The sequence below is a fragment of the Macaca fascicularis genome, chromosome X, assembly GCF_037993035.2.
Source record: "Macaca fascicularis isolate 582-1 chromosome X, T2T-MFA8v1.1".
Lineage (NCBI taxonomy): Eukaryota > Metazoa > Chordata > Mammalia > Primates > Cercopithecidae > Macaca > Macaca fascicularis.
The window spans coordinates 44,209,543-44,226,769 of record NC_088395.1 but is presented as its reverse complement, the minus strand read 5'-3'; the positions used below and the strand labels follow the sequence as shown (position 1 = coordinate 44,226,769).

At 41.0% G+C, this 17,227-nt stretch overlaps 1 protein-coding gene across 1 annotated transcript in view; it reads left to right on the top strand.

The window, feature by feature from the left end:
• The window catches only part of EFHC2 (EF-hand domain containing 2), a 195,737-nt gene extending 178,785 nt beyond the window's left edge, over positions 1–16,952 (top strand). The window contains exons 14-15 of the mRNA XM_045383159.3: positions 1,251–1,356; positions 16,717–16,952. Of these exons, the coding sequence (XP_045239094.1) occupies positions 1,251–1,356; positions 16,717–16,818 (208 nt within the window). The 3' untranslated portion in view covers positions 16,819–16,952. The remainder of the gene's footprint in view (positions 1–1,250; positions 1,357–16,716) is intronic.
• Positions 16,953–17,227: the final 275 nt, after the last annotated feature.

The window sequence follows — 17,227 nt, the reverse complement described above, 5'->3', positions numbered from 1 at the left end:
CTTCAGCTTGTAACATTTAATTTATTGCTACTAATTTTTATTAGTTTATAAATATAAGCTATTAATTTTTTAGTACTTTGAGAAGAAAAGAGAAAAATCTTTGGACTGATTAGGAGTATATTTTAAGGGCAGGAGCCTGGAATAGGGTGCCTGGAACAATGTCTAGTGACCACTTTGTACTTTGTATTTTCCTTCAAAAACTGGTGTTACATGATAATCAGCCTTAAAAACTGGCAGAACATGATCAAATTTAGGATGGGTGGCATTGAAGCATTACACTAAGAAGTATTTTGTGTTTTGGTCATTGTAGCAATTGTGTTGAAATTACTGTATCTTCATGGCCAAAACTCTATTATGGTTAAGGAAGAATTTTAGCCAATGTCCATAATTAGGAAATAGTAGTCAAAGAGATTCGTAATTTTTGACCTGTATTTTTATGGTACAGAATAATCATTTGTTAATTTTTTTTCAAAATGAAAATGGGCTGAAGTTTTTCTGATTATAAACTTAAAACAAGTCAGATGATACACAAAAGTCTAAAGAAAAAGCAAAAATCAGAATCTCTCTTCCCAGAGATATCTGTTCTTAATACGTAAGTCTATTGCTACCATACTTTTTCTGTTTTTTAATAGAAGTATAAACCTAAAGTGGGATCATAACTCTACATACTGTTTTACAGCCTCCTTTCTGCTCAACAGTGTATCAAGAACAAATTTATATGATAGCAAATTTGGATCTAAATAACCCCTTTTAATGGCTACATAATACATGACAAAGATGCCTTTTATTTTTTCAAAAAATATACCGGTAGACAAATGAATCTAGCTTACCTTAAAGATTTAAAAGGTATACAATTTAAGAAATATAAGGACATTCTATTTTGCTGACATATAATATCAACCATTAAACTAAAAGGACTTTTAAATATTTTTAACAAAATATCACTATAGTCTTAGTCACTGAATGAGCAGATTCTGTGGCAACTGCAACAAGTATTTATTGAACACCTACTAAGTGCCAGCACTGATCTTGTTGTTGGGGATATTTTGATGAATTAGATAGGCAAGATCCCTGCTCAAAGAATTTACATTCTGGAGGGTCAGAAGCAATAAGAAATTGTAAGAAATAAGAAAAATCTCAGATATTGAAGCATATACGGTTTTATGTTTTCATGATAAAAATTGAAACCGACATTTTGGTCTTGAATTCGACAGATTGAGTCAAATTATATATTACAATTATATTTTCAGGTTTGAAGACAGTGAAAAACAAATAGATTATAAGTCATTTTTCTCTGCCCTGAACTGGAGAAAGAATCCAGTGCCTGAATTGCAACCAGCATCATACCTTAAAGAGGTAAAATGAACACTTATTTTAAAAACCATCTATGGTTACTTCCCTTGCATGTTTAATATCCTTTATCTTTAAATTATTTTTCATCATAAAATATTAACACCAGTGCTTTTGGAAAGAGTGCTTATGTGTTTCTGGGTATTTGTGTTAAAGGCTAATTTACTTTCCATGCTGAGCAAACATCTGCCCTGTAAAAGCATGACTTTTCTTATGCAGCTGAATTTTTTTTTAACCTCGGTCGCATCCAATTATATGGAAAATAGGAGAATAGGTTACAGTTATAAATAGATATAAACACTGTTATCAAGGGATTCTGGTAACATCATCATAAGCCACAAGAGCAAATCTCAAATGGTGCCTATGGCAAGAATCCCTAGGGTATCCGTGACTGTGCACCCAGGTTTGCCATGGGTGAAACAATAGAATATGGGGATGCACATTTCACGGTGGAGCCAAATTTAAAATCAAAATTCCATAGAAAAATGCTTGGTTAGGGAAAACAAAGTTCACGTGATCAGATGGTGCTCTCAACATTGTGGAATTGTCTGAATTCTCTAAGATCTCTTTAGACCAATTGTCTTTAAGAAGTGGGTGGGTGGGTGGTGGTTTGTTTGTATTTTAACATGCTCCAGAAATTGATTTTCTTGGGAAAGTCCCTTGATAAAGCAAATGTCATGTGGTTGATACTCCCAGAAAGGAGGCATTTATTTCTCCCGGTCTCTGCTGACCAGCTCATTCTGGCTGGAGCTGGTCTAGTGCCCCTGGGAATTCCCTCAGGCATGCAGCTACTCCAAGGGCAGCCATAGAACTTCCAGATGGTTGGGGGAAAGTAGTAGCCTTTGGAGTCAGACAGAGCTGGGTTTGAATTTTGGCCCTGCCACCTACATAGCTGAATGACTTTGGGTCAGTTAAGTTACTTATCTTGTTCATTTATGAATGTAATCCCCAGACAAATCAGGATTAAGTATCGACTCTCATCAGGTTCTCTGCTCTAGGCTAGGGTCCAGAGACAAAAATTGTCATTGCTACCTTTGAGGGGCCCACTACTGATGCGGGAATTGGTACCCTCATGATTTGGAGTGCGGCGTGATACAGCCTGCATGGGATTCTATGGGATGAGGAGGTAGCTGCTTCTAAACAGACTGGGGGGAACAGGAAGTATTTTCAGGGGAGGTGACATTTGAAATTTCAATGATGAGTAGTAAGAGTTAGCAAGGTAGGAAAGTGACATGGTCTGGAAAAAGCATTTCCAACAGAATTCTCTGGACATGGGACAGCATGGTACTTGTACAGAACCAGGAGGAACTGGTGTGGCCAGAGCAAAGGCACATGGGAAAGAGGTGAAAAGGATGAAGCTGAGATACCTGCACGGGTAACATTTGAATATTGTCCTGTGAGGTCTGGAGACCACTGACTAACTTCAAGGAAGACAGCAACATGATCAAGAGTGCCCTTTACACAGAACTTGCTTTGGCTGGATGGTGGGTGGACTGGAGATGGAGTCTCACTCTGTCACCCAGGCTGGAGTGCAGTGGTGCGATCTCAGCTCACCACAATCTTCACCTCCCGGGTTCAAACGATTCTCCTGCCTCAGCCTCCCGAACAGCTGGGATTACAGGCATGTGCCACCACACCCAGCTAATTTTTGTATTTTTGGTAGAGACAGGGTTTCACCATGTTGGCCAGGCTGGTCTCGAACTCCCGACCTCAAGTGGTCCACCCGCCTTGGCCTCCCAAAGTGCTGGGATTACAGATGTGAGCCACTACGCCTGGCCATGGAGGCTCTTGTCCTGTTGTCCCCATAAATAACGGCAAACACTTAAAGCATTTACTGTGTGCCAACTACTGTTCTAAGATCTCAAAATCACTTAGCTTATTTAATCCTCTTAGCAATCTTAGGTACTTTTATTATTCCCAGTTTAGAGATGAGGAAGTTAGATAAACAGCAATGTAAGGCAGAGTCAGAATTTTAACTCAGGTCTCTTGCTGCAAAGAATAAAAAAGAAAACTGTCCTTCAAATATAATTATTTTTGAAGATACTGGATTGGATTAACCCAAATCTGAAATACTATCACAAAAACAAATCAGTACTGTCATTTGCCCTGATAACCCTTTCATTCTTATCCATGTGAATATTTAATTTTTACATACAAATAGAAACATGGTAGATGGGATTTATATTCTTCTACCTTTTCATTGAATGTTCTAGTAGTCTGTATTGACTGCATCCCTATGTCCCTTTAGGACTGCTCTCCAGAGCCCTTTACCGTGCTCTGACCCTGCCCAGGCCAGTCCTTGGCAGCTGACCTTTGTAGGCCACATGAGTGGGTCCCCTAGCCCTCTGGCCTCCAGTTGGGTTGACCAGTGGGATGCACCAGCAGGAGAGTAGAGGGTGAAAGGAGAGAGCAATCTTCTTCCTCCCTGCCAGTCACACCAGATTGACGGCCTCCTCCTTCAAAGTCCACAGCACTTGTCTAGAGGCTCTTTGCATATGGCTGGCCACTCTAGGCTCTGGTGACCACCTTCATGTGCCCCTTCAGCCTCAGGCGGTAGTAATGGCTCCCTGCTGTTATAAACCCAGGGGATTATCCCCTGTTGGTTTTCCTAAACACTTCCCACAACTTTGTAACTAGTCACTTTATTAAACTCTTCTCAATTTCCACAGTTTGCATATGTCCTCCATTTCCCATGAGACCCTGAATAATATATAGGACATACCTATTTTTGCTATAATCCTTTGTCATTCTTTTCCTTACTTTCTACTTCTCTCTTTCCTCTTCCATTCCACTCAGTCCACCACCCAAATGTTTACCTCTGTGTTGGGGGTTTTATTTCATCATGTATTGTGTGAAAATATGTTTATACCACATGCATTTATCTGGAGTATGCTTTTCTTTCTTAATCATGGAAAATTTCCCTAGTTTAATATGTATAGGCCTAAACCATTCTTAATAGCTGTAGTGTGAATATATAATAATTTATTAATCTCTTTTTTTTTCTTTTTTTTTTTTTGAGACGAAGTCTCACTCTGTTGCCCAAGCTGGCGTGATCTTGGCTTGCTGCAACCTCCACCTCCCAGGTTCAAGTGATTCTCCTGCCTCAGCTTCCTGAGTTGCTGGGACTGTAAGCATACGCCACCATGCCTGGCTAATTTTTTTGTATTTTTAGTAGAGACAGGTTTTTACCATGTTGGCCAGGCTGGTCTTGAACTCCTGACCTTGTGATTCGCCCGCCTCGGCCTCCCAAAGTGCTGGGATTACAGGCATGAGCCACCGCGCCTGGCTCTATTAATCTGCTCTTTATTGACAGGCATCCAGGTTGTTTTTTATTTTGCCTCTGAAAACATACCTTACTACTTACTACTTACTACTTTAAATTTTATTTTCCTGATGACTATTGAGTTTGAATGAGATCCAATCATCTTTTTGTACTACAACCTACAGTAAGAAAGATACTTTTTTCATAACAACACAGCATGCACATATATAACGGAATCTAAGATTTCATGGATTAATACTGTTCTGACTACATGTGGTGTAGTATGATACAGTCTTTTCTTTTTTCATTTCTCTCTTCCTTTCTTTTCTTTTCCTTTTTGTCATTACCCACTACCTCTTTTTCTCCTCTCTTTTGAATGTTGTTCATGACCCATTAAATTGATTTCATGACCCACAAAAAGATCACCATACACACTAGAAGAGAAGTCACCGCATGGGATGGCCAAAGATCCACTCTGCCTTTAATCACCTCTCCCCAGTTTCATCACTTTTCAACTCTGTCAACCGGGATAGGTATCGAGCCCTGGACCTCAGATGCTTTTGAGAGGCAATGTAGAACAGAAGGTCTCCAATCACAGGGACCCTGGTTCAAATCCTTAGCTCTATGATCAACTAACTGGGTGACTTTTTACAAATTACTCAACCTTTCAGGTTTTCCCATCTCAAAAATGGTGATAAGAATAGTACTTCCATTAGGGTTGTGAGGATTAAGGAAGTCAATATACACAAGTCACTTATCACAATACCTCTGCCATAGTAAGGGCTTAAGTGTTGGATGCTATTATTTTTTGTAAAATGGAGATGTCTTACTTTCCTCAAGTCAGGGGGCTGGGCAGTCCCTGCCAAGGTTAAGATGGGAGATTCTATTCTTAATGGCAAGAGAATGGTTCTAGGCCAGGAATGTCACATCAGAAACAGCTTGGGCTTCAGCACTAGGTTCTTCTAATTGCAATTCATTTATGGTGAGAACTTTACTCATAGGGCCTCATCAATTCTGCTGATAAAGCCTAGAAGTATTTCAGTCTGCAGGAGGCATTCGGAAAGGACTATTCTTTTTCAGCCACTTAAAAAAAGAAAAGAAAATAGATATAAAATGGTACCTGATCAATTTCACCAACAATGAGAACTTCACTAGATTCCAAAGAGTTTGAAGCACTCTGGTACTGATAAGCTTGTTATTATTTCATAAAGACATAAAATAGCTTGGGAATATTACCAGTGAGCCTATAATCTCATGTGAAAATATTTAGCATGAAGGGCTTGAGCACAATGTTGAATAGTTTATTCAGTAGAATACAGGAGCAAAAAGTATAATATCTACTGACCCATGTAAATGTGCTCACATGTTATTAATAATGTTGAATAACTGCTGGGTCAGAGTTTGTCACAGGTGGGGTTCTCCAGGAAGCAGATGGAGTCTAATGTGTAGGATATTTATTTGGGAGTGTCCTTGGGATCATCTCCCATGAAAGGTGGGGGAAAAGAAGAAGAGTGGGCAGAGGGAGAAGTTGAACTGTGATACAAGCCCAAAGATAGCCTTGGCCAACCCATAGGGAGCTCTGGAGTTAGCATGTCTTTTCAGCGTTGTCCTGAGTTGGGCCAGAATGGCCTGGCCTTTGTCCCGGTGGGTTGGTTCAAGAAGAGATATGACTTTGTGCAGCGTGGCTCTTTGCAGCCAAGACATGTTTGTAGCTCAGGAAATCCATGAAGGGGACTCCCAGCAGCTGGGCCACCAAATCCCTCCTCAAGGGGATTCTGGATAGTATATCACAGCTTGGCAACCAACTACTCTTGAAGCCCCTGTTGACTTTACTTGGTATCAACTGAGAGCCTGGCAGTGTGACAGCCTCCTCCCCAGCTGGTTCACTGGTTATTTCCTAATCTTCTATTCATAGTAGGGAACTGAGAGGAGAGTGGTTATGCTATAAGAGACCGTGGTGGAGTCAGACCAGATGTGTAGGTCCTGGGGGCGCAACTGGGCAGAGAAAACCTCCCAGTTATGACTTTGGGGATTGCCAACATTTGAGGAGTCTTCCATAGCCAGTCACATGTAGGGCTTCAGGGTAAGATCCATCAGGTTGTGAAGGCACCCCAGCCCTGAGTGTGAAGTGATGAGACCAAAGGTCTTTTGAGAACAAGGAATGGCAGGCTGAGCTCCTATGCAGAAGCAAGGCTTAAATGGAGGCCCCAGAGTTGGGAAACTGCACCCTTCCTCCAGTATATGAGCCCGACAGGCTGGCTCAGGTTAAAGTTTCAGAGGTGTTATAGAGAGCTCTGTAGAAGTTACCAGTACAGCCACCACCTGGAACCTGGATATTTTTACTCCTGGGCTGAATATTGTCATCAGCAGGATCTCATTTCTGGACTGGGAATCTTACTGAGAAATGAAAAGAAACTTATTGGCTGATGAAAGCTGAGTAGGCCTCAGTACTAGATTCAACTCTAATTCTGTCTGCATCAGCATGAATGGATAGGATGGATGTTATGGGTGGAAATTTGGGACACCTTCCCAGTCTAGTGTGACTAACCATCATGGGGTGAGAAGGGAGAGGCCAGAAACCAGGAACAAGACCACAGGATTCAGCCAACCACAGGCTGAGTAGGGGTGTGGTCTGGTCCACAAGACTTGAGACTGGAAGGGAGTTCTAGCAGGGCATCCCTCCAAAACAGTGAGCATAGTGATGGGGAATCTTGAAGTTAGCACCATTCAGCAATCAGAGGAAGCCACTCAGCAGGCTCAGACCAAGCTTTCACCCTGCCAAGGGGACAGAGCTGGCTAAGTCCCTAAACCCGTGAGGTTACAGCAGGAAAGACGCAGCATACTCAAAGGGATCCTGGAGATGGATTTGATAAAGGGACTGTTGATGGGGTGGGTAGGGTTAAGGGAACCAAGCGGGCGGGGACGCGGGGGAGGGTGGAGCACTCAGGGACTGGCAAGAACGGGAGAAGCAGGGAGGGACTGGGGGACTGGTGTTATTGGAGCCCAGCAGAGGAGCTGGACGATAGCAGCAGGTAGAGTAGTGTAGCCACTATAGCCACTCCCAAACCATGGCCTGGCATGGAGGGAACAGGGTGAAGGGAAGTAAAATCCATACTCTGACCTCTTGCTTATCCTGTTTTCTGATCTCCTGATGCTGCTTCACATTGGCTGAACCCACCCAGAAGCCAGAGAGCAAGGAAGCTTGAGGAGTGATGCAATCCACAGAGTCGGTCTCCCAGGGCAGAAAGCAGAGTGAAAAGGGCAAAGAATGGATCTTGAGGGGCAAATGGAGACTGACCCAGCACAATCTGTTTGTTATCAGAATAAAGCCTTGAGCTCAGAACAAGCCCCACAGCCAGGATAAAAGCTAGGTCTACACTAACTACTTCTGGGGCTTGGTCTGCTGGATTTGAGGACCAGTTTCCTGGACTCAGAGGTGGCTCCCCTACATGTGCTTGTCAGGTGGCCTCAGCTAGTAAGAATTGGGGTCAACCACAAACAAGGAGAATTTAAAGAGTACTATAGTATAGCTAGTCTAGCTTTGATTAGTCCTACTGCCCTTTGGTGACAGGTTTTTCCTACATGGTTGGATGTAAGCTGTCATCCATCATGACTGTTGGCTATGGCCTGTAGCCAATGGCTTGTAGCCTGGATTCTCATTGGACTCCCTTGCTTATCCCTCTGCCTGGCCCCTCAGCAGCCCATGGTGAGCCATGGGGCTGTAATTTAACTCTCACTCCATTATGTGACTATCTATGGTCTCAGCATGTTGCCCTGGCGCTGTCATGGCCTGGAGACCCCATTTCCATTCTATTGTGTTTGCTCACAGATGGTAGCTGTAAAACTGGCAGAATAGGTCCCACTGTTTAGAGCCTGTCTGGTTAATCTCAGAAGTCACGTTTTAAAAAATAACACTAAATCGGTTCTCATATAAACTTTATAACTTACACTGTGTGACTGGCGTCTTATCTTTTGACATTTCTGAGAAAAATTGGATATGGCTTCATTTTATGAACATCGTCACTGTGAAAAAAAACATTAGCAGTCAGCTCGAAAGCGCTCTCTTTCACAATAGGATGATATAGGGCCTTGGCATCAGGAAGTAGGGGGCAGTTGGGTACACCTTGGGAAACGTCTTTGGACACCCACCTTGTTGAGATTCTCCTTTTGGTATTTAGAGCATGGAATAACCTGTGACATTTTGTTGTCCCAACAATCTTGCAAGAATAAGTATTATCCCCAATTTCTAGATAGGAAGCTGAGGTTCAGAGATATCCCTAAAGGTGAGGATTATATAGTCAGGGACTGGTGCCAATTTTTTAAATAAGTAAAGTTATTTCTAATATTTGTGGTTGAATATAACAGTCAAAATAAAAGGTTGTTAACCATTCCTCTTAGACTTAAAAAATAACTGGCAAACACATACTGTTGACCTAACACAGAGCAATAACCTAGTAGGAAAGGATACTCCTGAAATCTACTTTCATCTACAGCATCAGGTGATGTCCACTTGAATTGTACACATAAGCCTGTCATTGAAGCTCAAAAATCCACATCTCCCTGAAAACTTTACTTGCCCTGCATTGCACTTCCAAGGAGAGGTTTTCTGTTTAGAAACTACACCTGTCTTTTAGCTACAACTCACATACAGATGACAACTCTGTTGAAGCTTTGTCTAGAGAAAGGGGAAACAATCATGAAATATTGGCATTGCTGTAAAGACAGAAATGTATAGAAATATAAGCTAATCTTCTGGCTTTATATATGAGCTTTTCCTTATGTTATCAGAATGCTCTTGATTATCTCAAGAAATATTCACAAAATCCTTTCCCCAAATTTATTTCAATTTGATTTGCTTAAAATTTAATTGCTTTTATGATTTTGTCAAACTAATTAGATTATTTCTAAAGCCATGTTAACTTTATTTGAAGGGAGAAAATCTAAGAAAATCACAATTTTAATACTGTATACACCACTGGCCTTTTCCATACATTTATAGATCTTTCTCATAGAAACATCCTTTTCCTAGTGAGTAGAGGGGAGTAACATGGTGAAATCACTAACATGACTCTATCTGCCTTGCATTTGGGAGGAATAAAAATAACCTTGTTTCAGTGAAGCATGGAATTTAATTGGCTCCCGATCTTTCCCCTCATGCATCTGGTGGCCAGTATTACAGTAGAAAATTTTAAACAAGAAGGAGACATAATCCAATTAAATTTCCTTTTAAAAATGTCAAAGCAAATAAATCTAGGGCCCATTAGCTCACACACAGCTTTGCTATTCTCACTGGGCAGCTGCTGTTTACTGGGTTTTCATCCAGTGCCATCTTTGCTTCCCATTTCAAGGGTGTGCGATTTTACAGATCGGCAGCTACATTTTTTCACCACTGATGAACGAGTAATTTATTGCCAACTGGTTTGACATCTTAAGTGCCTCGAGTGACAGCCAGCTTGGAAGATGTCATAGGGCCTTCTTGGAGACAATGATTCCCAGACATTTTAGAATCCTGATTTTTGTATCATTGAATTTCACTCTGCATTTCATAGTTCTTCCTTCTTCCAGAAAACACTACGTGGCATGTATTGTTTATGCTCCAGATTACATCAGATTTTGTTCTGAGATTTGAGTGCTGTCTTTTGAGTTATCTGGAAGTCACTTGGAGACTCTGGATTCATCCAGTTTGCCAGGAAGTTGCTTTGTTTCAAGCTGTGCTGTGGCTTTCTTAGACATATTCTTAATTTTGATAAATGCAAAATTGCATAGAATCTACATCTGACTTCCTCTAGAAGCAGACTTGGAGACAAAGATTTAAGTGTAAATCATTTTGGGGGGAGAAGTGAAAACACTAGTAAGGGAGTGGGAGAGTGAGAAAGGGAAGGGAAGGAGCTACTAAAGGCATATTAACAAACCAGTTACAAATGTAGATGATGTAGACGATTGAAGGTTTTGTTTTGTTTTGGGACAGGGTCTCACTCTGTCACCCAGGGTGGAGTGTAGTGGCGCGATCATGGCTCACTGCAGCCTTAAACTCCTGGGCTCAAGCAGTCCTTCTACCTCAGCCTCCCAAGCAGCTGGGACTACAGGCCCACACCACCACACCCTGCTTTTTTTTTTTTTTCTTTTGTAGAGACAGGGTCTCACTGTGTTGAACAGGCTTGTTCAGAAGTCCTGGCTTTAAGTGATCTCCCACCTCAGCCACCCAAATGGTGGAGTTGCAGGTGTGAGCCCCCACACCTGACCTAATGATTAGAGCTTAATGCAACTGGGAAACATTGATACTTCAGAGTCATCTCACCCAAAGTACAAGGGAGCCGCGGTATTCATCCATCAACTCCCATCAGTCATTGTTTGAGGGCTGCTCTTGAAGTGGAGCAAAGGAAATAATTCCCTGGCACTTGTGGCTTGCCACAGGGGCAGCCAAAGCAAGCCTCAGAGGCCAAAGAGAAGCCCTAGGGCAAAGGAACGCAGGTGCTGGCCGTTGGAAGTCAGGTTGATGTGCTCCAGAGTGGAAAGGATGAGGAGATAGGAAGGGGTGCTGGCAGAGCCTGCTACACGTAGACAGTTAAAATCCCAAATTCCAAACCTGCACTGCCAGGGGAATCTGCTTTACAGAGATGCAAGTAAGCTTGTTCTCACTCAGAATGGGCAGGATCAACTTCTGTGGATGACTCCTCCTGTTGTAAAAGTACCACACAGTTATTCCCACTTAAAACTGATATGCACTGCTGGGAAAGCCATATGTATGAGTTTTCTTTGCATTGCATAGTGTAGGGTTAATAAAAAGTCAATGAAGACAGTATTTTAACTCACTGCCCAGATTTTCATAAAGATTCTACAATATTTGGAACATTTGCAGATTTATTAGAAAGTACAATTAGGCAGTGGTAGTATGTGGATTTCTTATGTTGCCAAAAATGTCTTCATTTTACCAAGGGGCTAGCCATGAGATTCCTTAAGTAGATCCAATTATAGACAAAATTATGAAGAAAGTGCCTTTCCCTCTACTTTATTGATGCCCCTCACCCCATCCCCTGAGCCTTGGAAACCTCTCCTGTTTCCTAACCTTCCTTTGGTCCCAAATTTGATTCCATTAGTCCATTTTAAGCCAATAGGTGTGAAAATCTCCCTGAAATGGGAGTTGGCAATAGATGGACCCACAGCACTGCTAATGTGCTTGTGGCATTTATGAAGTATTTGGACAGAAAGTCACTCCCACCTGGAACCTAAGGAAGAGTGACAAAAGGAAAAATAATCAAGGGAAGTGGCATTGATTCGAAAGAAAGAGCACAATGGGGCCGGAGTAGTCAGGAGAGCTTTGTGCGAGTCATGGGGTTTAAAGTGGTCAGGATTTAAAGAAATGGACTACTGTTATCTTTTCATCTTAAATTATCCTTAATACCAAATCTCATGGATATTTACTTGAGTTTCATTGTGCCCAAGTTGCTAACAAATTTGATCTCATCTCCAAATTCTTGAGTTCTCATGATTGCATTGTGAGTTCTATTATTTTCTCTTTATTGTCAGCATTGAAATCACAATTCCTTGCTCCAAAAATACAAAAACAAAACCACTTTTGCTAACTCATAAGCTATGAGGCAGAATCTTCTAGTCCTGACCTGTTTCATAAGAGGATCCAGTCCCTGAATAATTTCATCATATTTATATGAGTTACATAATGCATTATTTCTGTGTTGAAAACTTTTATTTAAAAGACCTATTAGAGGATGGTGATTTCTGAAGGCATATATTTGTACTATTTCTCTATACTGAGATAAAATTTACAAACATCACTTAAGAGCAAATATTGCTATAAGTTTTGTAATGAAATTTTTGAGGGCATGTTAAATACTGGAGTTGAATGACTATTGATCTTAGCCTTCATTGATTAAAATATATTGTTTAGTGTGTGTGTGTGTGTAATGGTTTACTACTTTTTGGTGTAAGGAAGGACGTTTTACCAAGTTCTATGTGGTATGAGTTGCACAAAACACCCCTTAGGAGTGGGTTTAGCCATCAACCATCTGAATGGTCATTTCACTCTTCATACTGCCAGTTGGTGGTTTGGGCTCAACTTCTGAGAGGCAGCATCCTTGAGAGAGAAGAGTAGTGTCACTTCAAGAACTGCCTTGTTTTGTACTTAACTTTTCTTGTTGGAAGTGTGAGGACCAAATGTAGCTGTGTAGGATGAAAGCCAGCTGCTTCTGAATAGATCCTTCTCAGCTCTGGAGGGTTGCCCCGCAGATGAGCATAGTTCTGTAGCTCCACTGCCCAGGTTATTATAATCCAGGCTTCTCCACTGACTGGAGGTTTGACTTGAGACAATCTATTTAATCCTTCTGTGTCTCAGTTTCTTTTCCTGTAAATAGATTATCCTCATAATACTTATCTCTTAAGGGGTTTCTGTGATGATTAAATAACTTAATACATGTAAAACACTTAAAAGAGTATCAGCCATGTAGTAAATATCCAATAAATGTATTGTTATTCCTATTACTACTAGGTAATTACAAGATTCCTATCTATAACCCTGCACAAATCTGCAACTAGTTTATCATCATCATAAATCATCTCTTAAATTAAGGTTTTACACCTGAATCAGAAATGCTGGTACTTAGTTATTGTCTGATTCTATGACAGGGTTGTCAATTGTCATAGTTTTACATGTCACTCATATTCCAGTGACTTCTATATCTTTGCACAGTTCTGGATTCTAGCTCTGTGCTATATATAACCATATTTACAGATGTTTACCAGAATCTTCACCTTGATGTCCCATGGACACCTGAAAGAAAAAGTACCCACATTCTTAGCAAACTATCACAAGAACAGAAAACCAAACACCGCATGTTCTCACTCATAGGTGGGAACTGAACAATGAGATCACTTGGACTCGGGAAGGGGAACATCACACACCGGGGCCTATCATGGGGAGGGGGGAGGGGGGAGGGATTGCATTGGGAGTTATACCTGATGTAAATGACGAGTTGATGGGTGCTGACGAGTTGATGGGTGCAGCACAGCAACATGACACAAGTATACATATGTAACAAACCTGCACGTTATGCACATGTACCCTAGAACTTAAAATATAATAATAATAAAAAATAAATAAATAAATAAAAAAGAAAGAAAGAAAAAGTGCCCACAACTGAACTTAGAATTTCCCTCTGAGCCTTGTTTTCCTACTAAAAAATGTTTTAAAACTCTTCCTGCTTTCCTTATGATATTACACTGGGTTGAATATTGTCCCCTCCAAAAGTCATGTCTACCCCAAGCCTCAGAATGTGACCTTATTTGGATATAGTCTTTGCAGATAAAATTAATTAAAATGAAGTTATGCTGGATTAGAGTGGACCCTAAATGCAGTGACTGGTGACTTGATAAGAAAGCCGCATGAAGACATATTGGTATACACAGAGAACACCATGTGAAGTTGGAGGCAGACGCTGGAGTGATATGCCTACAAGCCAAGGCATGACTGCCAGCCACCACCAGAAGCCAGGAGGGAGGCATGGAATAAATTCTCCCTGAAAGCCTCCAGAAAGATCCAATGCTGCCAACACCTTGGTTTTGGACTTCTGGCCTTCTGAACTGTGAAAGAATAAGTTTCTGTTGCTTTAAGCCACTTCCTTTGTGGTACTTTGTAATGACAGCCCCAGGAAACTAATAACAGATACTGTCAACTATTATTAAATTTAGAGTTCTTAGAACTATCCTTACCTGTATTAGTTTCCTAGTGATGCCCTCACGAAGTACCACAGACTGAGTTGCTTAAAACAATAGAAATTTATTCTTCCACAGTTCTGGAGGCTAGCAGTCCAAAATCTAGGTGTCAGCAGGGCCACACTTTCTCTGAAACCTGTGTGGGAATCCTTCCCTGCCTCTTCCTAGACTCTGATGGTTTGCTGGCAGTCTTTGGTGTTCCTTGGTTTGCAGCTGCAAAACTCTAATCTCTGCCTCTGTGGTCACCTGGTGTTCCCCCTGTGTGTCTCTGTCTTTACCTGGCTGTCTTCTTATAGGGAGGCCAGTCATATTGAATTAGGGGCCCACCCTACTCCAGTATGATCTCATTTTCCTCATCTTAATTTACCTAATCACATCCACAAAAACCCTATTTCCAAACAAGGTCACATTCTGAGGTACTAGGGATTAGGACTTCACATACCTCTTTTGCGGGGGGGCGGGGACACAACTCAACCCATAGCACTACACCTTTCTTTTTTCACCATTTCAATTGATCCCCTTCTAGCTATTTTATGTTCTCCTGCAGCAGCATCTCTCAGAGGTAGCTCCTGTCCTCCATGCCCACTTCAGCTGCCCTGGTTATGGCACAGTCATCTTTCAGCGGTATTATTGCACTCACCTCCAGATTGCTTTTCTTACTTCATTTCATTCTCTGTACATCCAGCAAGTTAGCTAATCAGTTTCTAATCAGATTTCTGTCATTTCACTGGCCAAGACCTACAGTGACTTCCCGTAACCACAGCCTCAAGTAGAAACTAGCACAGAAGGCCAGAAGTTTGGCCCCAGCTTCTCCTTCTAACCATCTCTCTTGCCACTTTGCACCATGTGCCGCATACCACACTGGGCTACTCACCCTTTCTTGAAAATAGATTTTAGGTCTCCAGGCCTTTGCTTACACTGGTCCCTATGCCTGGAACACCCTTCACGACCCTAAACCCTCTGCTGAACTGTTTTTCATCCCATAAGGTGCAACTGAAACACCACTTACTCAGCTTGCTTCCAAAATTCCATTACATCAAATTATTGAGCCTTTACCTATGTTTCTGTGACACCTTGCGATTCTCGATACTAATGTAACACTAGTAAAGATATAGAACCTCTTATATACAACAATTAACCTTGACAGTCATATTTTAACCTTGACAGTAGAAATATAAGCAGGCATATATATGGACTTTGCCTCCTGTTGATATTAATTAACCATTGCAGCATATTCAAAAAGTTTGTGTGTGTGTGTGTATATACACACATATTTACATATTATATACAATGTGCATCTGTGTGTGTATATGTATACACACACACACACACACACACAAAGTGGCTTATCTGCAAGATCACACTGTGAGTGATCCAGTGTTCTTTTCATTGTTTACGGAAGAAACAGTAACCAAGCAGCCAGTATAGCTACCAGTTTGTATTTTAAAAATTGGGTTCTTTAGGCGGCAGTTCACGCCTGTAATTCCAGCACTTTGGGAGGCTGAGGTGGATGGATAACTTGAAGCCAGGAGTTTGAGACCAGACCAGTCCGGCCTATATGGCGAAACCCGTCTCTCCTAAAAATACAAAAATTAGCTGGGCGTGGTGGCATGTGCCTGTAATCCCAGCTACTCGGGAGGCTGAGGCATGAGAATCACTCGAACCTGGGAGTCAGAGGTTGCAGTGAGCAGAGATTGCGCCACTGTACTCCAGCCTGGGCAACAAAGTGAGACCCTGCCTTAAAACAAATAAAATAAAAATAAAAATTGGGTTCTTAAGAAAGTATAGGAGGATCTATCACTGTATTAATGCTGCATGACAACTCCTGAAATTTCAGTGGTTCACAAGAAGGCACATTTCTTTTTCTTTTCTATGGGCATGTAGGTCAGTGAAGCATGGCTGGATTCAGCTAAGCTTGGCTCTTAGTCTGCAAGTCCAGCCTGGTCTGATCCCCCTTGGTCATTCTAAAAACAACAGCATCCTGGGCCATGTTCTTTTCATGGTGATGGCAGAGGCACAGAAGGCCAAGCCAAATGATGCCAGCACACTAGAGCCTCTGTTCATGATATGTCTGCTAACAGTACATAGGTCAAAGCCAGTCATGTGGCCAACCACATATCAAAGGAACAGGAAAATATACTCTTCTTACTCCACGGGAGGTTCTGCAGAGTCATATGACAAAGAGTGTGGGCACGTAATTCTTATACAGGGAGGGAATGAAGAATCAAGAACAAGTATCCAGTCTACCACAAAGTCTTTATGAACCTGAAGTAGATGGTAGAAATTTTCCCTTTGAAAATAAACTTCGGTGTTGAATTTTCAAAACTGTACTTTGAAATGTGGTTCTAATCATATCCATTTTTGTTTTTTTTTTCTAGAGATGTGAAGATATCTGGCTTGGCATGCCATCACCTATTCCTGCGAAATACATTGACTACTTGACCCTTTTGAAGGATGTGTTTGGCTTAGAGGAGGAATAACCATGCCAGTTTTGGTCAATTCTCTTTGATTTACTTCTCTCATTTTGCCACATTTACTTTAGTAGATATAATTTCATTAAAAACAAAAAAGAAACAAGGTTTATATTAAATGGAAATCCACAAATCACAATTAATCCTATTTTGTCATGTTAGTTTTTCAGAACATCATGTTATATTTCTGCCGTACTGTTACTATTTAAAATGCCATCTTAAAACATGTTGAATATTTTTATTATATGTATATTTTATTAATACCAAAAAATCTTCTGATAATTTTTCATCCAACGTAATTTGATTCATTAGTATATGAACAGAAAATAACTTCTGAAGGTTATACATGACAATACAAAATCAAATTATATCACAGCAATAAGTTGTGATTCTATTAAATATTTTTGAAACCTTTTTG